Raw genomic sequence first — 24,632 nt, 5'->3', positions numbered from 1 at the left:
TCTTTGTTGCAAGGTACTCTGCAAGATCATCCTTAGTTTGGTCATGAGATAAGAATCGTTTGAATGTGATGTGCTTGATTCTTGTTCCATCAGTTATTTGGACTGGACTGGATCCTTGCCATGACGTCTTTTTTCTCTTGTTGCCCAAGTGAATCAGGTCTGTAGGTATCAAACACAAGAATACCTTCATCAAATTTTCTTGTATGGCTCATCAGTCGGTTATTGAAGCACCAGCTTAAATCCCCTACCGTCATATCAACCCAAATGTTTTAATTATTCTAAATTAATCATCTTGCAAACATCTTTACAAAAACCTCATAATTCATGACCAGATATGAGGCAATTATAGTCAAATAATTACATTATCATTTGCAAGTCAAAATCTTACAGGGAAAGAATAGTAGAAATCTTTAACCAAAAATCACAATTAATAACAAAAATAAAAACTTCATATACTGTAATCACTAAAGGATACAAATACAACACCTAAGTGTATAAACTATCTTGCAAAATTTAGATATTTTATAATTTGTTCACCACAGGACCCGATATTAAACATTGTTCTTGTTTGTTGTAATGAAATTATCATCTGGTAACTGCATCATAACATAATAGGGGCCCTTTTAGGGAGGATGTCTTAAAGGCAATGTTGTGGTGATCCAAACCATGTTTACTTGTTTAAATAAACATCTTCTATATTGTCAGAAATGTGGACTTAGTAATATACTTGATATATAACACCGAAAGAATAGCTTTAAGCACATATACCGTGCAAAACAAGTATAGATTACCCCCAAAAGGGCCCCCTATGTTGCATACCAGCACAAAGACCAAACACTTGCTTATCACTTATTTAAGCAAATATGTAACACTCTATCTGTATGATAGCATGCCAGATACTATGAACATGTCAATCAATGAATAACTAAATGGCTCAGAAAATATTAAATACATCTAAGAAGTCAAACAATGCTAAGGAGGCAAGTGGTCTCATGTGATAGATTTAAATGATGTCACATTTTGTTAAGTATTTTCAATCAAAATATATAGATATGTTAGCACTTGAAATGATATTTATACTCACCTTGAAGTCATGCTTGACATCCACTGGGTACCATCCTTAAGACACAAAATTGCCTACAAATTCGTCATGTTTTGCAAGTCATCTCTGCCATTTTGACTTCATAGGACAGGATCACAAAGGGAGAAAACTCATATGGCAGTAATCTCCTATAACTAATTATGCTTCCACTACTGGGAAGGGACTTTGTGGTGCCAATTATAAAGAAGATTTATTCACTTTAAGAGAAAGTGAAACATTTGAAACATTGTTTTTTGTAGAATGTAAACCCAAAAGAGTGTAAAAACACACAGAGAAACAAATCTCCAAATTTTTTGAACGAAAAATTAAAAGTGAACATTATGCAATGGACTAATTATGCAGTTATTATACTATTCATCACTTCATTGATTAGTTTATTTGCATAATCTCTGTTCTCCAAAATAATTTAAAAATGTTTTCCTTCATACCATCTAAGTCGTATTGTTTTACAAGGTTTTGCTTCTTTCAATTTTTAAAATTCTTTTAAGTTTTGAGAGGTTTGGTAATCTTTTCTGACGTCATCCTCAATTTCAGTTGTTTTGTTTCCTGGGTTCTGCAGTTTGTTACATCTATCTTTTTTATTATGATGAAAATGATACACAGTGGCCTCGTTTTGTATAAGAACTGAGACTTTTAACTTAAGATCCAAGTCATTAATGTCCTCAGCTGTTTTCATCAATTCGGTCACTCAGGTTTTTACTTTGTCATATCTGATGGCTGGGTGCTTTGTATAAAGGAATGATATTAAACTTCCAAGTCAAACTGAAGAGATTTTCTGACGCTAAGAAAGCAATCAAGAGAAGCCAGTTGCCTACGGTTCTTCCTCCACCGTTTATGTGTTCTTGTATTGCCATTCATTCGCCGCCAAGCGTCAGTTAGTTTATATTTTTTTTCTGAGACATACTTCCGTACTTTGGGGTTATTGATTTTCTTATAGTTTTCCACCGGTCCAGGTTAGGATCAAATGTGAGGTTAATGAGTAGTTTTCAATGTTATCTATGTCAGCAAACAAGCTTTCATAAAAGTTTACGTACAGGACCATACATATTAGCAATTGTTGTCCTTACGTATAACGTTTCCATGTTCATCAACTTTATCAAGGTGAGTTTCTATTTCTACTCCAAGAAAAAAGCAACTCTGCGCACATTTGATAAATGATAATATTTTTGTTTGCCCCATTCATTCCTCATGGAATTTACATCATTCTTAGATATATGGAGGTCTTGGAGATATATTATTGAGAAACGTATTTTTTCTGTACAGTCTCATCACTTCCTCACGTTTCATTTTGCCATCTAGGCATCTGCAGTTACCATATACTACATCAGTTCTGGATTCCATTTTGCAGCTTTGAGAGACTTTGTATTGTAGTTTAACATTTTACGATAAATATTTTTTTTCCAAGTACTCTGGGTTGTTTTTGTATAGTTGTAAAAAGGTGTTACAAAAAACAAAAAAAAAACAAAACAAAAAAACAAACAAAAAAAAACCAAACAAAAAACAAAAACAAACAAAAAACAAAAACAAAACAAAACAAAACAAAAAAAACAACAAAACAACAAAACAAAACAAAACAAAAAAAACTGGAAAATGTGCTGGGCGATGTCCTCCATGTTGAGATTATACTCGTACGCCTACATTCAATTTTCAAAGACATTTTACAGCAGTCTATCAACCCATGTGCAACAGCCTTACATAAAAAATACACATTGCTTAATTCATGATACATTACAAACTGAATCATGAATCAAGAAAAGTGATAACACTTCGTAACTACACCATTTGTTTGAGGATGTAAATACTGCACAGTATGAGACACCCTGACACACTGTTTGTATCATACAATATTACAAACTAGATCATGGACCAAGAAATAATTATACTTCCTCACGGCACCATTCGTTTGATGACGTACATACAAAGGAGTGTAAATGCTGAGAAGCGTGACTAAATATTCGTAGTAAATGTGTGGTAGAAAGTTAAGTATGAAAAAAGTAGTTCCACATTCCAGTGGGATCATGAGGGTCATGGTCGGATAACTGACCAATGAATTTCGTTTTGAGGTTTAGTTCACGTGTGCAGTATACGCGTTTTACGTACTGGGTTATGTTTCACTGTAAGGATAATAAATAGCGTTATACATTATAGCCTAAAAGTGTTAGAAATATACCGACTGGGCAAGTCTTACATAGTTAGACATAGTTTTCGTGATTTACAAGAAAGTAGAAAGTTGGAATGTGTACCGATTGCACAAAAACGCTTCCATGGAGTTATTAAGTGTTGAGTGCTTAGATACGAATCCACAATACAAACACAAGTACGTGTTGTATATTATATTGTTCATGTCACATTATTTCCAGTTTGACTCCCGGCCTACGTTAGTCACATTTCCTAGTTTCAGAGCCATTCTGGAATCTTCGACTACTGTTTCCAATAATGATCTGTACTCACAAGAAAAGAGAAAAAGATCAAAGCATCGACTGCGCAGCAAAATGTTTCTCTACCAGTTGCACACCGAATCTGTCCGTCTGAAGTCTCCTATGCTTCCTGGCCTGGCCGTCGTAAGTCTTCCACGGGTGGTCAGATGATTTTCTTGTATTTGGTGTTATTTCCGCCAATTTCTCTACAATTCCTGTTGGAAGTTGTTCGTTTGTTCGGCGTTCGTATTTTTGTTTCGAATACGTTCAGATTGATATCTTCACTGAGGGCAGTGGATGTATACGACGCTTCTAACACTCTCTGTCGGTCGTCTTGCATCAAACATTTTCTTTGGTTAATTTGTTCTTTTGGTAGTCGACTAATTGCCACGAATGTCATAGTGTGGGTGTTTTCAATGCCCACCTTATCCAACACTCTGCTCGCGGCCCTCTCTACATTTTCATCCTCGTCAGTTCCATAAGTCTACGATTTTCGCATGTAGACTTTTTGCAAAACCACAAAACCAATCGTTTTACGAGCTTGTCGACATAACACTTGGTTTCTTTACTAACTTTGTCAGTCTGTCAGTTAGCCTCAATGCCGGTTGAGTTATAGTTCACTGTTTCCAATAATTCGCAAAACTTTTCCTGAACAGTTTCAATTTCGACCTTTAGCTGCGTCGTTATTTCTTGAGAGTTGACTTTTTGGTGAAATTATTTCATTTCGTGGAACGCGATTCAGTTTCATCACCATATGGTTTTACAGTCGTCCAGTACCTTTTCAAAAACCCATGCAGTTTATTTGTTTACATGAGCAACTACCATCGGCGCGTACACTTATTGTTTTTGTATCATTCTTTCCTGTTTTGGTTTTTTTAAATAGGTTTATTTATTATTCCATACACGCATACAAATATACACACATTAAAATAAATACATTAACATCTGGACAAATAGGTGTAAGAACTTACATGGCCAAAAAAACCCCACTCCAATCTGATTTTTTACAGCCACTTACTTCAAAGTCCTCGTAGGTTGTCATAGCAAGTAGATCGCTTGTAAGTTAACAACGCTCAATTAGTGTACCAGCTGAGGAGTTATTTCATTTGACTCAATTGGTGCAGTTACTATCAAACAGTAACACTCACGGGTAGAGCAGGTGAGGATTGATTACTACAGAATGCTATATGTTGCGAACATTCGTTGGAGTTATCAAGTACGTTCCATGGCCTCGGACCACAGTTTTACTTGGAGTTAAGCGATATTTGGAGTTATGCATGTTGGAGGTAGACGGAGTTAAATAATGATACATAAAGAAGAGATGAGTTGGGACCAGGCTGTTACTTGGAGTTAAGCGATATTTCTAGTTATATCATGTTGGCGTTAAACTGAGTTAAATAATGATACATAAAGAAGAGGGGAGGTGAGACCAGGCTGTTACTTGGAGTTAAGCGATATTTGGAGTTATGCATTCTGGCGTTAAACTGACTTAAATAATGATAAATAAAGAAGAGATGAATTGGGACCAGGCTGTTACTTGGAGTTAAGCGATATTTGGATTTATGCATGTTGGTGTTAAACGGCGTTAAATAATGATAAATAAAGAAGAGGTGAGTTGAGAGCAGGATGTTACTTGGAGCGAGTTACTTTAAGCGAGTTGGAGTTAACGAGGTTTCGCTGTATGTATGACTTATGTGACTTATGGGCGTCATACATACAAGGAATCAAACCGGGGTCGCCGGTGTAACGAGCGAGCGTTTTAACCACTAGGCTACCCTGCTGTTTATTGAGCATAGTGATAGCTATACCCAAGACACGTCTAGCAGTTGATGCTACTGTTTCCGAGGGACCCCGGGTAGCTCCTTTAGTAAGACAGGTGTGAAAGGTATGTAATCGATATTTATGATGTTTTATACATATGGAATTTTATATATATTTGGTATGGATATTCAACTGTCACCTGTCTGTCTGACGACATCAACATTTCCTTATGTTCATCGTTCTCATCACTATGGAATCCTAGGAAGGACTGTCGCGTTGTCACCCACACAAGAGTGTCAAAATTAATAAAAGTGCGACAATGCAACATCGCGAAATTTTGACCATTAGTCACTATATCGCAGACTCACGCTTTGGAATGCAAAATATTACTCAAAGCGCCAAAACGCGATAATGTCCTTTCTTGAATTCCATACATTACATGAAGCTAAATAGCTCTTTAAACACCCAAGTAAACCTGAGCATGCTACAAGACCAAAGTAATTCGTGCACTATGACCGTGGCATGTCAAAACATTGATTACAGAACAGTCTCGTTTCCTGTTTACTTGGTTCTGTCCTATTGCGCAGCTTAATGCGATAACCAGTCCAGTATTTTTAGACTATGTCATTTAACTGGATGCATAAATATTAATCAGTGTGATTTGATACGTCTACGCAGTTGTATATTGCAACACTAAGCTCCTTCTAATCCTAGTAAATACGTCGTACAGCGAACTCTGATAAACAGAAACCAGGGAATCGTGGAAATATCAAAACGAGGCTCTGCCGCTAGAAAAGTTTAGCGGTCTCTGACGGAACTGATATTACATCAACATCATTGTTCGTTACAGAACTACGCTCAATAAGCGCAAAACAACACATAACTGGTTTAACCAGGGCGCCAGATGCATTGTAAATCGTTTTACGACCTCATCAGACAGGGGCAATCTGTGATTCCATAGTTAAGGTATGCTGCCTCAACCTCGACATGAAGTAGAGAATGACGGTACAATTAAAGTTTAAAATTGAAATTCATTTGTAAATACCATTTTCTTATGAAACAAGAAATTGGAATTCAGTTTAACCAGAGTTGTTTGTGGTGTCAATTTACACTTTCACACGAGAAAATTCGGATCATCTGAAAAGTAGGTCATTGTCTGAATAGGTTAATGAGACTTATGTTTCGGTATGAATTTGGGTTAAATATCCAGGGGCCGGTTTGGGTTAAACATCCGCTGGTCGGTTCGACTTGGGGCCGGTTCGGGTGTATTCGTGACCGTGTCTAACTAGGAAAGAAAGTTTGCATTAGATCAGTGACGTAAAGTGACCTGATATGTCCTGCACTATGCTCCCTTTATCTGAAGAAGGCACTGTTAAACAATGAAGCAACGTACGATTGGATTTGTTCAATTATTTCAATTTATCAATAAAGTATCTATCCATTTCAATAATATCGGAAATACTGTTACATCAGACGTTATTCGAAACTTCGTTGTTAAATTCATCAACATCACTAAATGTGGAGTGTATGTCCCCAGTCACCAGTCCTCAGTCCTCAGTCGAACAACATTATTGTCACTGCGTGTCCCCTACATGCAAATCATTTATGTAAATTTAGTAGCGGGCACTGTTTCAGCAAAGGTTGGAGTCTGAGTTAAAGTTGCCCTAAGGTTGTTTTGTGCAACGGGCGTATCTGAACAACGGAACATTGGTCACGACTGATCAACATTCGTATTACAATGACTTGTATGTACGTGTGAGGACTGTTCAACATTCGTGTTACTGTGACACATGTACGTGTGTGTGAAAGGTTGTACAAACTGCAGGGGAATGGTTGACTTAATAATTTGCATCTCACGACGAAATATTTATTCGGGTACATATATGTAATACTGGCATCACAAATGACACTGCATGTCATAATGGATGTTCACCTTAAAGGAGTGTACCAATTTCCTGGTGACTATTGTTCCTATTATCCCCTCAATGCTGAGTAGAGTTTAGTCTTACCACTGGTGACCAGTGACCTTTGTCTTCAGACGACCAGACTAAACTCGCCGAGTTCAAATAAACATGTCATCCATGCGCAGATATGTGCGTTCGTGCCTCGTCATCATAACTGAACTCCACTTTCAACCTCAAACACAGAGCCTGGCAACTCGAACGAGAACTTCATCTACAAGGCTACGCAATTGATCCCATTTCGTGAAAACAATCTGTTCCATGTCATTTCTTTATTGTTCCATAATTTGAAAGGGTACATACATGCATCTACCGAACCAACGTGAATCTGACGATATGGTATTCAAATCGTGCTGTTATAAAAACCAGAAGATGCAAACTATCACATACAATGTAATTAAGTACGCTTTTACGCCGCTTTTAGCACTTTTTCAACAATATCACGGCGGGGGACACCAGAAAAGGCCTTCACTTATTGTACCAGTGTCTGGAATCGAAACCGGGTTTTCGGCGTGACGAGCGAACGTTTTAACCACTAAACTACTCCACCGCCCGTATCTAAAGGCAAGCAGAGATCTTGCTTATTCATGCACACGTACCTAGTCATTTGACCCGGGCCCCACACAAGGAACAGTTTAGAGTTGCAATCGTTCAGTCCAGTATTTTTTACAGCGCAGGTTACACGTTTTAAATAAACATCATGCCTAGTCGAGCTTTGCAAGGAATGGAATATGGTTTCAGACTGCAGCTGGAAATGTTCGAAGATCTCGTGATACCATCTGGAATTGTTCATCATCTGGCTGACATGAAGAGTCGGACTGTGCGAGACGATGACATATTTCTGTGCACATACCCTAAATCCGGTAAGCTAGTTTAGATTAGAATCGATGATTTTCAAACTAGAAATTCTAGCAAACTAGAAATGGTTGTCTCGAAGTATGAAAGAACATAAATTTGTCAAACTAAATTAGGAAAATATTTTACATATTGAAGCTATTCCAGTAAGCTCTGATTGGATAATTGACACTAACGATTAAAGAAAAGTATTCTATTTATATACAAGGGATGCCGTGAGAAGAATAAAGCCCAAAGTGATGCAGTTGAGAATAGGTATAGGGAGTAAGTGCGTTTAGTTTTACGACGCAATATTCCAGCAATGTCACAGCGGGGGATAACAGAAACTGGCTTCACGTGTGGGAGATCGAACCCAGGTCTTCGGCGTGACGAGCGAAAGAATGAACCACTTGGCTACCCCACCGCACAGAATGGGTATAGGTAACAATGTAGGTATATTATTATAGATTCAACTATTCCTAACTTGCCACTGTATTTTGGAACCCATACCTGAAGCCTGTGTCACCTGCGTACATGTTAGGACGTTAGCCCGGTTGAATCCTCAAAGCTAGTAGAAGTAGGGCTGAGCTCCAGTCTTTGGCAGTGGTATTCAAATAAGGCTTGAGTTTACTCTCCCAAAACTCTCAATCTACAACGACCCAGACGTTTTTAGTAGCGAGTGAGTGGGTATGGTTTTACGCCGCTTTTGGCAATATCACTGCGGGGAACAAAAGAAATGGGCATCACACATTGTACCCGTGTGGGGGATCGAACCCGGGTCGTCAGCGTGACGAGCAAACGCTTTAACCACTTGGCTCCCCCCCCCACCCCACCCCAAAAACATTTCTAAATCTGACCACACGTGGGTTTATCTCTTACAGTCCGTCTTAAACAAAATGACCATTTGTGAATCAACAGTAAATAATTTTCACATAAAAAAATATAACTAAAATTTGCATTATAACTGGCGTTACGTCATTTCCCGCAAAATTAAAAACTCTGCCTTTCTTGGACATGTTCCCTCTCTGCACATGGAGATCGAAGAGTTTGGCGATACCCTTATCCTCATTCTGAAACATTTATTGTGTTTGGGAAGCTTAGTAGTTGAAGCGTTCGCTCGCCACAGCAAAGTTCCGGGTTCGATACTAAAAATGGGTACAATGAGAGAACGGTTCCCCACATGGGCACAGTGTGTGAAAAGATTCCCTGCACCCCCCGTCGTGAATATTGCCAAAAGCGGCGTAAAACTACACGCACTCACTTACATTTCTTCAACCAGACCAAGTACACCTGTCGACAAACCGCACTATAACTAGACACATTTTGTTCGTTATTTTAAATAAGGCAGCTATACGTTTATCCTAGTTTCACTTTGCTCTTGTTATTTCAATTATTGTCTTGTTATTTCAATAATTATCTTGTTATTTCAATTATTGTCTTGTTATTTCAATTAATCTCGCGAAGCTTTTGAAAGAATCCACAGAGCATATACAGAGAAATACTCAAAGTAACGATCAATAATCGAACCAGTGAAGAAATTCTCCAAGAAACGAGACTTTCGGCTGAACAATAGTTTGTTGTACCTGTATGAAGATAACACGGCGTGGAAATAGCTTTGCACAGAATAAATGAGAATAAATGGATAAGGCAAGGTACAAGCATGGATGATATAAATCGTGGTAAATTTGATATATTTTTTAAAGATTCAAATGATTTTTATATCTTTTAATTCGACTCGATTTGAATTTCAAAGGCACACATTGGACGTGGGAGATCCTTAGTATGGTCGTGGCTGGGCGACCAGAATATGCCAGACACTGGCAGAACTCTGCACATCTTGATTCCAGGACGGAGGTGGAACTGGACTCTCTTCCTTCTCCTCGGATACTATTTACTCATCTTCCCCCACGGCAAGTATCTTGTGGGGTAACTTTACGGGGCGGTGGGGCAGCTTAGCTTCGTTCTCCACGTGGATACACTGTGAGGAGCTTATTTCTGGTGTTCCCCTCCGTGATATTGGTGGGGTATTGCCAAAATAGACTCATTCACGAGCAGTTTGTGTGTAATGAGTCGGCAGAAAACGATCATCGCTTAATTGTGTAGTTTTAGTCCAGCTATTTAGGTAACAGACTCTGTTTTTGTAAAGTATGTGAGTGGAAGGTGATAGCATTAGAGCAGGACATGGCTTCCCTTTTCTCAAACATCGGGTGTCCTCACTGCTTCAAGTGAACAGCATTACCTCGGGAAGCGGTCTGTGAGGCCCTAGAAGGTTAATAGTCTTATGATTTATACCACCGGGTACCCATTGTCTCCTGGGTGAACAGAGTTTTGAACAAACTCAGTTGTCTAGATGCTTCAATGTGCACAGGGTAGAAGTCCTGGAAACTCTCATGATTCAAGCTGGTAAACACTATCATCCGCCCAAGGACTCTCCGTGACTAACGTTATTAAACTTCATCTGGTTTGTGACCTGCGCTCTATGCACAAGGCTACTCACTGTTATTTGCTTTCTACGTCTAGGGGAATCTGATTCCGTTGATGCTTGATTTTTCTCTGTTGTTGAGGTTGAATTAATTATACATGTTCAAGCATCGATATAACCAACAATTGGCCAGTGTGATCCAATTAACCAGACGCCACCCTATCCAGACAATTTCCGAGTGTAACTAAAATGTCCACATAAACGGGTTTCGGCTCAATGTGTAAGAATATTCATAAGAAAAGAATAGAATTCAAGTGTAAGTGTATAGTTTCCATTTCGTTTGTTGCAATACACAGACTGCTGCCACGAGAACTATGGAACCGGAAGTGTCATGTTATCAATGTTCAGAGAAATCCAAAGGATGCTGTGGTGTCCTACTTTGTCCAACACACCAATCAGAATTGGGTGGACAAGTCACGTGATGCAGCCTTCACAGGAACATGGGCTAACTACGTAGATGCCCATATTAAAGGAAATGGTAAGACACCGTACTTGAGTGAGTGAGTGAGAGCGTTAGATGACAGGGTGAAAGAGTGCTTGGTTTAGTCAAGGTGTGGGGATAGGTGAGTCAGTGTTTGTGTGAGTGACGGCACCGGGTTCGAGACATCAAAGACCTACATCACAGACTCTCCCTCTGCTAAAACGTTATACATCGTGAATTAACTGGAATAACGTTAAACTCGGCCTTAGACCATACCGACACATTCTACACTACTTTTTATCATTACATGAAACTGACAATGTGTAAGAACATATATTTGGCATTACACAATGAGGCCATTGTAGTTCTTATAGTCATTTACTATAACATATATCGTTGGCTATGTGGAACTGTTATCACACGTGCTGATGTTGATTATGCCTATGTTACAATCGCTGAACAAGTGACATATAATTAATAGTCAAGTGAGATTTACGGAGCGGAGCTATTTCCATTATTATCCCAGTCCGTGATATGCGGGTCATTATATGTGTGTATATCATCTTTCAGTACCATATGACTCGGTGCTGAACCACAGTCTGTGCTGGAACAGATTTCCACAAGACCATCCAGATATACCTTTTCTTCAGGTTCATTTTGAAGATCTAAAGAAAGTAAGTACCTGCAAATAAATGGCATGTATATCCACACGACGGATAATGTACACACAGATAATTCGATTCTAATTTTCACAAGTGGACTTTGGGTAGAAGGTTTTTTATGCTGACTGGAGGGAATAAAATACGATGAATTCAACGTTAATCTTTCGTAGAAAGTTAAAAAAATATCATTCATACTCATAGGTTTTTCCCAATGAATTTCTTTTATGAGATCCGACTTTACTTCCTCCGAATATCTTCTAACTTGAAAACGGGACTGATGCCCTGACTGGCTGTCAATTTTGATACATTTCCTACCGACCTTTCTTCTAATTGATGTCACGGCAGTTGTCCGGTTTTGGTATTCCCCATTTTCATTGTTACCCTGTGGTCTGCTAGTGATGCACACATACCGAACAGGCAGTGAATAATTATAACCAGGACATTTAGAGTTGAAAATTTTATAAAACATTGATAAATATATGAGGAAAAATTGAAGTCAAGTTAGGCAGGGTCAATGTACTGGGAAAGTGCATTGACCAAGTAATCAGATTTTATGGCTTGGGGGACATGGCAATTTCTCTGAAGTAACATAAACTAGGACTTTATAATTCTACATGATTAGGCGGATGGACATTCGGATACTAATGGTCAGTTTGTCAATAAAAGGGACACGCAGATGATTGGAAATAATTTGTTTAAGAATCTTCTGGTGCCTACCAGTCGGAAATATTATTTGATATTCTGTCAGATATGTCAGTGTTTGGTTGATGGATGGCTAAAAGTTGATTAACGAAGATATTTTATACTGGAAGAATTTGATGGTACTGATAAAGTCTCGGAAAGGGACTAATGAAAGTAACTAATTATTAAGATTGGGTATGAGTCATTTTTGTATGACGTAGGACATTATTTCGGGGGGAGGAACCTAAATTGTCACGACTTCTATTTTGTTAGTTGTCCGGTGAGTGGTGCGCGATTCTGGGCCCCACCGTTGACTTGAGAGGTTCTCTCCGTATATTGAGAGAATGGCTCAGATGAACTTATAGTATCAGAAGTTGTGCAAGAGACCAACAAGTTCTTCCGGGACATTGTAACTAATGTTGTGTTTAGACCAGAGTCTAGGAAATATTTGAGGACCTTTGTTTGTGAAAAACTATACACAAAAATAAAAGGACTTGAACGCCAAACTGGACTTTTCCTTGAGTATACCGTCTGACTACATCATCCCCAGACAAAGAGTGGAGGAAATACAGATTGCCTAGGGAGAAGGGTATAACACCCCGACACCCTCAGGTAACAGATGGTGGAGATGCTTCAAGTTCTCTGTACCATGCTCAGGTTTTTTTCCTGTTGTGTGAAATGTTATGATTTTGTTGGACTAACAACTCCAAGATGAAAGGTATGTGAACTGTTTCTCCTGCTATGGGTATGTGCTATGTGGATCTGGAAGAAACTGTTGCCATTCATGGGAGGTTATGTACTGAAAAGGGTGAATTTCACCTTCATCAGTGTGAACATATCTCCACATGCCTGATAGTGAACAGTAACTCTATGGGCATCGGGACTTATTGATTTCCTGGACAGTGTGGTCACTACCAGAACAGTGTTATTGATTTCCTGCTGTTGGACAGTTTCAGCGGGACATACCCCACCCAAGCAGACTACTTGTGTGATTAGTAACTTTCTTCTGTGTTAACTGAATGTTTAGTATGTGTTCTGTGAAACTCTGAATCTGACTTTTATCTAACTTTGTGACTATTGTTTGTACCTATTATGTATATTTCATGTCATCTGATGATAAGGGTACAGTAGTTGAGTGTTCTACTCCCATTAACCATACTGATGCCTCAATTGATCTGCCAGCATTCTCACCAAGTTTCACTGCTTTAACTGGTCATGTTGATAGCTCATGTTAGGTTGTAGATCTAAATCTTTGGCCCTTAGTCACATCAATCTAGAGACATTTTATCTAAGTGAATCAGGGAAGACCAGTGCTTGGTTGAAACATAATGAAACGTTTATATCTCTGAACAATTATTCAGATGAGGGCAAGAAGGGAACTTTCAATTTGCAGGAAGATGGTAAAGCATTCAAATCGTTCAAGGCAAAAGACTTTGACAATGATTCATGGGAGTAAGTAAAAGCTGCTTTTCTTGCTAGGTACATGCAGAATTTTGTGAAAATGTATGATAGCTCAGATAGATTGTACAGTAGGAATCAGAAGGACTCTGAGAACTTTGAGGATTTCATAAAAGATCTAGAACATGAGGCCAGAAGTCTTAATCGGCTTGACGATAACTTTGTCCAGGATGCTGTGATCGGGAACTCCAAGCATCAGATAAAGCAGTTTATCTTGACAAGGCCTCACAGGTAAACTTGTGGAGCTTACTGAGGACCTTGAGGGAGAGATACTGTTCTTGACTTTGAGGGAGAACTCAAGGGATCAGAGGAACAATTCATATGGACAGCATAGTGCTACTCCTTGCCGAGTAGCATTGCTGAGTGACATTCAGGATTTCAGCCTCAAGAGCCTAGTGGAACACAGAACTTTTATTGCTCTCAGGGACAGAAACCAACGGCTCTGTATCAGATGTTTCAGTCCATAGACAGAACTTGGTGCCGTGGTACATGTGGAGGGTACACAGATGCCAAATCCTAAGAGGATATTCAGAGGTTGCGGTAGGACACATTTTAGTATGTCTGAGTGCATTGCTGAATTATTACGGTTATTATATTAAGTTATTGATATGGTAGGAAATTAAGACTACATTAGGTGATTCTCAGTCAAACTTCCACCAAAGTCACAGTGTGATACTAAATGCTGACAAATTAGCACAAATTAACAAATAATGGTGTTTACAGCAGTAGGCACAAATCTACAACTGAAGATAATCCAGAGCCAGATCCCAGTAAGATTAAGATGGTGATTTGAGTGATGATGTTTTCACATGTAGTGGTTAAGATTCAGGGTAATACAATGTGCTATGTGACTCAGGTGCTAGTTTGAGCTGCATGAAATAAGATGTTTTCTTATCCAAAAAGAGTGAGAACACATTTCCTATTACAAAACAAGTTGCCAGGACATTGGTTGGAGCAGATAAAAATCAGTTAGATGTAGTAGGTATATCTTAAGAATTGGTCAGGAATTTCATGGCCACTCAACATTAACTACAGGTATTGTTAAGTTTACATTTTTTTTCGAAGAAACAAAATTGCCATTGACATAAGTCGCAATAGACTGACTCAGAAACTTATACTTATGGATTTGGAATGGCAGAGTTCATTGCTTGTTCTTTTAGCAAATAGTGTGTCCAGTACAGACACACTATTACATGTTTATGTGGATGACCTGAATATAGAATTAAGGGTTTGTGAACCAACTGAGTCCATTACAGAATCTTTACATGTGTATGGTACTAGATGTATTACTTCACCTGAACATCAAGTTGAATCATTCAGATTGATGAATGCTACCAGTCATTAAGTCATTAAAATACTCACTTAGGCAGTTATATAGGTAAAAGAGAAAGTTGTCTTGGATAATATGTACAGTGAGACCAGTACAGCAAACACACTCTACAAGTCGACGCAGGTAACAGTTCTTTACCTACTAGTCATTGTGTAAGAAACTATGTGATATGTCCCAACATGGTTTTGGCTATGCACCCAGGTGCACTAGGTACTTGCCTCCATGTCGGATACACAAAGTGGCCTGTCTTTACAGGTTGGTTCACCAGGTGACGACTCATCCTTCTGAGTAGCCAGTTGGTGATGCAGGTGGCAATGTCATATTGTTTAATAATGAACACATAAACACCATACATGTCAGTGATGACATATGCATGTCAACAGGTATGACTACAGGTAAGAGTTATCTTACTTGAATCTCAATTTGACAATATAATAGTTAAGGCAGGTGAATAACACTTTTCGTAGCTGACGCTGACATGACTGACAAACTATAGAGTGAGTCTCAGGTTTTGTAGATGTGAGAAGGGGTTAAGGGAAACTCTATCAAACTCACAGGGACTGTGGTATGAAACCAGTCATGCAGTGGATCAAAGCAGACAAATCAAAGCAGTAGACAATGTATGTTGTATCACAGGGGTAAAATGCACAAGGTCAGGTATCTAGATGTCTTAAAAAGTGAAATGATCCTATGGAATTTCTTCCAGCAGAAATAGTGGAGGATTTCCACATCAGAAAGACAATGAAGGGAAAAACAAAACGGAAGCACAAGTCCAAATGATAGAATTCCTGATCAACATGTTCCTAAACTCCGTGTATGAGATAGTTATGTTTATTTTTTTGAAGTCCCAATATTATTATGACACGTGTCAGCTTATATGGGTACCCAAAGTTATGAGAAGTGATATGGAAAAGTCGCGGAAGGACGTGCCCGCGCACACGAGTATTGATGTATATGAAGCAGAGGGACATGCCTGCATTTATGAGAATTGATGTATATGAAGCAGAGGGACATGCCTGCATATATGAGAATTGATGTATATGAAGCAGAGGGACATTCCTGCATTTATGAGAATTGATGAATACGAAGCAGAGGGACATGCCTGCATTCGTGGTATATATAAAAGCTCAAAAGAGTCTAGAGATGACTGACACTCTCTAGTGTGGGGTAGATGAACATCTACCTCAGGTTTCTGAACGATGAGGACAGTCGAAAGACTAACGATGAATTCATTCGGGACGAAGGACGGAGTGTCGATCTGTCTCGTAGCCTGGGTGAAGACCTATAAATCGGTCGTGGAGTGAAAGCGGAGGCCAATTACATCGATGGGTGACAATTTTTTTCTAGCCTGGTCAGAGGCAGTTGTATATGAGAGGTACAGGACGTACAGAGGATTCAGCTGAATATAAGTAGAATAAAGTGGTTGGTAGACCAAGACAAAGGACTAACATAGGAAAGATTACTTATGACCGGGACTAAGTGAGAGAGTGAACAAATAAGCTTGATATAAGAAATTTCAGGAGGCCTCTATTATGAAATGTTTGACAGACTCACGAGTACCACATGTTATTTTCTCATGAACTAAGACTGTGTGAACGGTGTAACGGTTCTTCGATTAATTGAATGTTCCAAACATTACTCATGGGATGGTAATATGTTGTATAGGACATTGGTGACGACCAATTGGGATTGTTGAATATTCCCTTATTTGTAAGAGACATTTGCATATTAATGAGGAGTGGAACAAAGTATTTGAAACAGGAGCTTACTCAGATGTTTGTGTTCTACAGGACCCTTCGGCTTCACGTTTAAAGTGATGATGATACTACTGACGATGTGGAACTCAATACCACTGACAACTTGTGTACCGGATACCTATCGATTTCACTGGGGTACTATCTTTAGTCAAAGGGGAGTGAGTTATCTTTATGCACCAAACTCCACAGTATCTTACATTGGTAACAGAATTTCATGAAACTATAAACTTCCAAAGGATAAGAATACTTAAACACTACACAATTTCGAAGGTATATTTCATCAGTCAGGACAGTACTGTTTATGTCACAATGATGCTCACTGCAACATCCAGTGACAAGACCACTTAACCATATCAAGTAAAGTCATTCCTGTGAGTATTTTCTTTTAGTCTTTGAGAGTTGTAAAATTAGTGAAAGACAAAATAATAATTTACCTACACTCAACTGGTCATCTCTCTACGGATAACTAGACTCTGATAGGGGACATGCTATGGCTATTATGAACTTCATATCTTTTATACAGACACTTAATTGGACACATTCTTTCATTCATGTTCGTTTCACTGATACAAGGACATGAACCGTACCCAGTACTAATTGAGTCAGGTAGACTTTCAGCTCCATCACCTTGTGTAACAGTAAAGAAAGAATACATAAAGTTAAATTCTTGTTAAGTTTCTTTAAAACAGGAGAACATTGTAATGATTTCAGCACATGTGACTTAGAAAAGAAACTCACTCATGATAACATAAGTGAACTCAGACATACTAGTGTCCTCATGTATTAATTATTCCATATTGTATTTAAATGTTGCATGCTTTGTGAATTTATAATTAGAATGTGTAAAGTAATGTTGTAAAACTATTGCAGTCTGTGTGAAAAGAAAAATGAGAAAATGTTCAAGAGTCCAAACAAGAATTTTTACCTGCTATTCGATTTATACTGCCCTTACAACACATCTGCATTAGCTATGTTCATTGGGTTAATGTTTCAAGGTTATTAATTATTAAATGAATGTTTCGCTTCTCAGATAGGTACAACCAAAGACAGATCCTATCTGAGACATTTACTTGTATTTTGGCATTTTGAGTTTTCGGGTCCTCAGATATATAGGTACTCTGTTAATATTGTATAATTTATGTATATCTCAATCTTTGCTATTGCTATGGATATGATGTTTATATGTGTATGATGAAACTTTAGCCATTTATCAGTCGCATGGGACATGCTCTCCAACAGGAGGGGCATGTATAACCAGGACATTTAGAGTTGAAAATTTTATAAAACATTGATAAATATATGAGGAAAAATTGAAGTCAAGTTAGGCAGGGTCAATGTACTGGGAAAGTGCATTGACCAAGTAATCAGATTTTATGGCTTGGGGGAAATGGCAATTTCTCTGAAGTAACATAAACTAGGACTTTATAATTCTACATGATTAGGCGGATGGACATTCGGATACTAATGGTCAGTTTGTCAATAAAAGGGACACGCAGATGATTGGAAATAATTTGTTTAAGAATCTTCTGGTGCCTACCAGTCGGAAATATTATTTGATATTCTGTCAGATATGTCAGTGTTTGGTTGATGGATGGCTAAAAGTTGATTAACGAAGATATTTTATACTGGAAGAATTTGATGGTACTGATAAAGTCTCGGAAAGGGACTAATGAAAGTAACTAATTATTAAGATTGGGTATGAGTCATTTTTGTATGACGTAGGACATTATTTCGGGGGGAGGAACCTAAATTGTCACGACTTCTATTTTGTTAGTTGTCCGGTGAGTGGTGCGCGATTCTGGGCCCCACCGTTGACTTGAGAGGTTCTCTCCGTATATTGAGAGAATGGCTCAGATGAACTTATAGTATCAGAAGTTGTGCAAGAGACCAACAAGTTCTTCCGGGACATTGTAACTAATGTTGTGTTTAGACCAGAGTCTAGGAAATATTTGAGGACCTTTGTTTGTGAAAAACTATACACAAAAATAAAAGGACTTGAACGCCAAACTGGACTTTTCCTTGAGTATACCGTCTGACTACATCATCCCCAGACAAAGAGTGGAGGAAATACAGATTGCCTAGGGAGAAGGGTATAACACCCCGACACCCTCAGGTAACATAATAATATTTCGAAAGAACCCATTATGTACCACACGGTAGTAGTGGCGAATAGCGAGTCTTACGTGAACCTGTCCAATATTAATTTTTTTGCTGAAAAATGCAGCTAACTCGCCTCGTAATTTAGTAGAAGTGAAAATCCATAACCACTGTGATTGGTTTTAGAGTGAAAACTTCAATGTTTGTAAAAAGAATATTCTCCTACGCTGCAGCATCCATGTTTTTTATAAATGAATTATACTGGACAAAGATAGGGTCTTTGAATGTCATTTAGAAGTGAAAATACATAAGAATGAAGATTTTTATGGATATCAACTTCTTTATGAGAGAACACAACGTTTCGGAGTTAATGCTTACTCCTTCATCAGGTGATTGAGAAAGGGATACAGAGGTGTATTTATATGTACAGGTAAAACAATAACAAAGTAACAAGTGGAATGAGTTAACGAAAGCTAGTATAAACAAGCACTGATAGGAAGCCGATAGTTAAGATAACAATGATGGAAGCCAATGGTGATACATTACGCATGATAGGATGATGTACATAACACGGATCTCGATGGCCTCTTGCAGTTTCCTTTGGCGCCAGTTGTTGTTGTTGGTAGATAGTATCCTAGTGTCCTCCCATCGAATTGAGTGAATCTACCAACAACAACAACTGGCGCCAAAGGAAACTGCAAGAGGCCATCGAGATCCGGAGACAGAAACCAGCCATCAACCGCGACCAAGGAGTGTACCTACCAAGTGCCTGGGACTTATTGAAAAATTAATCTCATCTACCTGTGTACATTCTATCTATGTAATTCATGTATAGCCTATCTACCCAGTACATACTTGTGTTTGTACATCACCAACCCTCATGTAACATGCTCACCCCCTATCGTGTGTTATGTACATCATCCTATCATGCGTAATGTATCACCATTGGCTTCCATCATTGTTATCTTAACTATCGGCTTCCTATCAGTGCTTGTTTATACTAGCTTTCGTTAACTCATTCCACTTGTTACTTTGTTATTGTTTTACCTGTACATATAAATACACCTCTGTATCCCTTTCTCAATCACCTGATGAAGGAGTAAGCATTAACTCCGAAACGTTGTGTTCTCTCATAAAGAAGTTGATATCCATAAAAATCTTCATTCTTATGGACAAAGATAGTTAGGGATATATTTGTAAATTTTGAAGTTATGAATAATGATGTATTTATTCATTGACATACTGATAGAATATCAGTCATAACAATACCAGCATCCCTAACTTATTTTGTCCAGTATATAATAATTATTATTATTTGAAATCATCACTGATTTGTGCAAGTATTTACAGGATGACGTGAAGGAGGTGAAACGCTTAGCTGAATTCATCAATCGTCCTCTTCCACACAAGGTTTACGAACAAATAGCCGAAGCCTGCAGTTTTTCAAAGCTGAAGCACGCTCACGAACACACGAAGGACCAGACGTTTCACAACAAGTGGCGGGAAGGTTCTAGCGGCTATTTCAGGAAAGGTACAGTATCTGGATCTTCTCGTCTGCCCGGATCCAGCAGAAACTTACGATTGTCGCAAGCAACATCGCTTGTTACCTGACGCCACGCAGCCATATTCATGCTGTACATAACAGCTATTTGTTAAACACTGAGTCTTAACCAGACAGGGACGCTGGGGTAGCTTGGTGGTTTAAGCGTTCGCTCGCTACGCCAAAGATTCGGGTTCGATTTCCCACCAGAGCATAATGTCTGAAGGGCACTTCTGGTGTCCTCCGCAGTGATGTAAATGTAATATTGCATAAAGGTTTGGAAAACTATACTCACTCACTTATCTAGACATCCCAGGGACGGAGAGGCTGGACCCAACAGTCCTTCTCTTGTGGGGCGCCTTAACTGTTTTGATTGAAACTGTTTACATCCGCTGAGGTTATGTTGCTTTACCATCTTTGAAAACATAGGAAATATTCCTTAGAAGATGTTCGTCAGTTTGTTCTGTAGAAGTCTGGAGCATGCCATGAACCCCAAATGATTTAATATCAATTATCTCACAGTTTAGCGGTTTTTGACTTAAGGTGTAAAGGTGCAATAGTTCGACGAACCACTCACAATAAATAACAAAATATTAAATAACAAAAACATTATGACTTATAACTTATTATCCCTGTCCATCCACCCGCCCGTAAACTCCATTACTGCCTGCAGGGGCCGTGTATTGATCATAAAATCATGCTCCGTTGCTGGTACCATTATTGGATTACATAGTGAGTACAAAAGTGTTTAACGGCCATGTGCAACCAAAAAATCAAACATAATTTAAACTCAATTATCACTTATTCATGACGTACAATCGCAAATCAAAAGTGCAATATTTGTACTTGGGTCTACCACACTCAAAACGAAAGACCCGGGATGCCGAACCAAGTCAGAACCGTTTGGTGTGCACTCAAGAGTAGTGAAATCTTTTCACTGGCCACTGGTTCATTTGCCGATACGCTGAGCCGGCTGTCTGTTTATGGCGTATATGCCCGATAGGTGTTAATTTCAAATTGCATGAGGTCAAAGATTGTAGTTCTGCATTGCATATTGTCCTTAGCAGACAGGCAGGCAGACATAAAGGTGTCAATAAACCAGACATTGAGTTATTTCCGTGACACAGGCTGGGTAACTGAGTAGATTATCTACTTGTTTGTGTACACACCATTAGACTACTGCTCACGACCTCATACTCCGAGCATGTATACCGTTTCAAATTCCGCGAACCTATTCACTGCGCATGCACTATACAGATAAACAAAAAACTTATTTTTTATCCAATATATCGGTTCTCAGTAAGTGTATTGCAATAAATATAATTGAAGAGCATAAAGCGATGATATCGTGCACCTGTGATCCGGGTTAGAAGATTGGCCTTCATTAACCCATGCTTATCTTTTGAGGTCACGAACGAGATTGGTTGGTCAGGCTCGCTGACTTGGTAGAAACACATCATCGATTACCCAGTTGTGCAGATAGACGCTCATGGTATTGATGTCGATCACTGGATTGTTTGTTCCAGGCTCGATTATTTACAGACCATATGGCTGGAGTATTGCTGAGTGTGGGGTAAAACTAAACTCACTCACTCACTCACTCCTACTATCGACATAGTTCCCTCTGCAACATGTGTCATATTTGGTATATTTGGGATTAATGTGTAATCATTACTTCCTTCTGCAACATATGTCATATTTGGTATATTTAGGATTAATGTGTAATCATTACTTCCTTCTGCAACATATGTCATATTTGGTATATTTAGGATTAATGTGTAATCATTACTTCCCTCTGCAACATATGTCATATTTGGTATATTTAGGATTAATGTGTAATCATTACTTCCCTCTGCAACATATGTCATATTTGGTATATTTCGGATTAATGTGTAATAATTACTTCCTTCTGCAACATATGTCATATTTGGTATATTTAGGATTAATGTGTAATCATTACTTCCTTCTGCAACATATGTCATATTTGGTATATTTGGGATTAATGTGTAATCATTACTTTCTTTTGCAACATATGTCATATTTGGTATATTTAGGATTAATGTGTAATCATTACTTCCCCCTGCAACATATGTCATATTTGGTATATTTGGGATTAATGTGTAATCATTACTTCCTTCTGCAACATATGTCATATTTGGTATATTTAGGATTAATGTGTAATCATTACTTCCCTCTGCAACATATGTCATATTTGGTATATTTAGGATTAATGTGTAATCATTACTTCCCTCTGCAACATATGTCATATTTGGTATATTTAGGATTAATGTGTAATCATTACTTCCCTCTGCAACATATGTCATATTTGGTATATTTGGGATTAATGTGTAATCATTACTTCCTTCTGCAACATATGTCATATTTGGTATATTTGGGATTAATGTGTAATCATTACTTCCTTCTGCAACATATGTCATATTTGGTATTTTTGGGATTAATGTGTAATCATTACTTCCTTCTGCAACATATGTGATATTTGGTATATTTAGGATTAATGTGTAATCATTACTTCCTTCTGCAACATATGTCATATTTGGGATATTTAGGATTAATGTGTAATCATTACTTCCTTCTGCAACATATGTCATATTTGGGATATTTAGGCTTAATGTGTAATCATTACTTCCCTCTGCAACATATGTCATATTTGGTATATTTGGGATTAATGTGTAATCATTACTTCCCTCTGCAACATATGTCATATTTGGTATATTTAGGATTAATGTGTAATCATTACTTCCTTCTGCAACATATGTCATATTTGGGATATTTAGGATTAATGTGTAATCATTACTTCCTTCTGCAACATATGTCATATTTGGTATATTTGGGATTAATGTGTAATCATTACTTCCCTCTGCAACATATGTCATATTTGGTATATTTGGGATTAATGTGTAATCATTACTTCCTTCTGCAACATATGTCATATTTGGTATATTTGGGATTAATGTGTAATCATTACTTCCCTCTGCAACATATGTCATATTTGGTATATTTGGGATTAATGTGTAATCATTACTTCCTTCTGCAACATATGTCATATTTGGTATATTTGGGATTAATGTGTAATCATTACTTCCTTCTGCTTCAGGTGAAGCTGGGGACTGGAAGAACTGGTTCACTGTTGAGCAGAGTGAGAGGTTTGACAGGGTGTATCAAGAAACATTTAACCGCCCATTTCCGTATTAGAACACCTGAATAGAACACACAGCCAACACTGGTTGTCAGGGAAGATGTATCATTGTTTCTTGACACTGTTATAGTGGTCCTGTTATCCGCAATCAGATAGTAAGTCTTGAGTCAGTGTTGTATATCATAGAGATCTAAACTTAGTTCGTTATAAAAATAGTTCCCTATTCTCTTTCCAACTGAAATATCGTCTGAAAGGGTCGGGATCAACAAAACAGTACGATATATACGTCAGTTAGTTATAGTCGTTAACTGTGTGTACCGAGTGATATCAATATTCGGTCTGATATCAATATCTGGTCTGATATCAAAATCTAGACTGATCTCAATATCCAGACTGATATCAAAATCCAGGTTGATCTCAATATACAGAGTGATATCAATGTCTGGACTCATATCAATATCCAGACTGATATCAATATCTGATCTGATATCAATATCCGTACTGATATCAATATCTAAGTTGATCTCAGTATCCTTTGTGCTATCAATATTGGGTTGATGTCAGTGATTCATGTCACGTGACATTTCCAGACCTCAAGATACGCTGATGTGCCATCACCCCAATGAAGAAGCCTGACCATCCATCGGTGGTCATTACGTCAGATGGAAAGCAGTTGCTTCCCTGGCAGCGAAAAATAAGTCTCTAAGTAAAACAGTTGGCTCTTGCCTCCCTGATGCGAGTAAGAATGAGTAGGGTTTTACGCCGCTTTTAGCAATATTCCAGCAATATCACGACGGGGGACACCAGAAAAGGGTTTCACACATTGTACCCATGTGGGAATCGAACCCGTGTCTCGGCGTAACGAGCGAACGCTTTAACCACTCGGCTACCCCACCGCCCCGATACAAGGAAAAGAGTGAATGAGTGAGTGAGCGGTGTTTTTATCATTCTCGTCAGACCCCTCGAATATTA

General features: G+C 38.3%; 1 protein-coding gene across 1 annotated transcript; it reads left to right on the top strand.

Annotated features, from left to right (window-relative positions):
* The first annotated feature begins 7,941 nt into the window (after positions 1-7,941).
* Positions 7,942-23,716, top strand: LOC137282674 (sulfotransferase 1C2-like). Its single transcript, XM_067814461.1, has 6 exons — positions 7,942-8,104; positions 9,829-9,985; positions 10,854-11,035; positions 11,549-11,652; positions 20,314-20,494; positions 23,619-23,716. Exons 1-6 carry the CDS (start codon positions 7,942-7,944, stop codon positions 23,714-23,716), a joined length of 885 nt encoding a protein of 294 aa, XP_067670562.1.
* Positions 23,717-24,632: the final 916 nt, after the last annotated feature.

Source organism: Haliotis asinina, chromosome 4, assembly GCF_037392515.1.
Source record: "Haliotis asinina isolate JCU_RB_2024 chromosome 4, JCU_Hal_asi_v2, whole genome shotgun sequence".
Lineage (NCBI taxonomy): Eukaryota > Metazoa > Mollusca > Gastropoda > Lepetellida > Haliotidae > Haliotis > Haliotis asinina.
The sequence above is the reverse complement of the archived record's forward strand: the minus strand, read 5'-3'. Positions and strand labels throughout refer to the sequence as shown.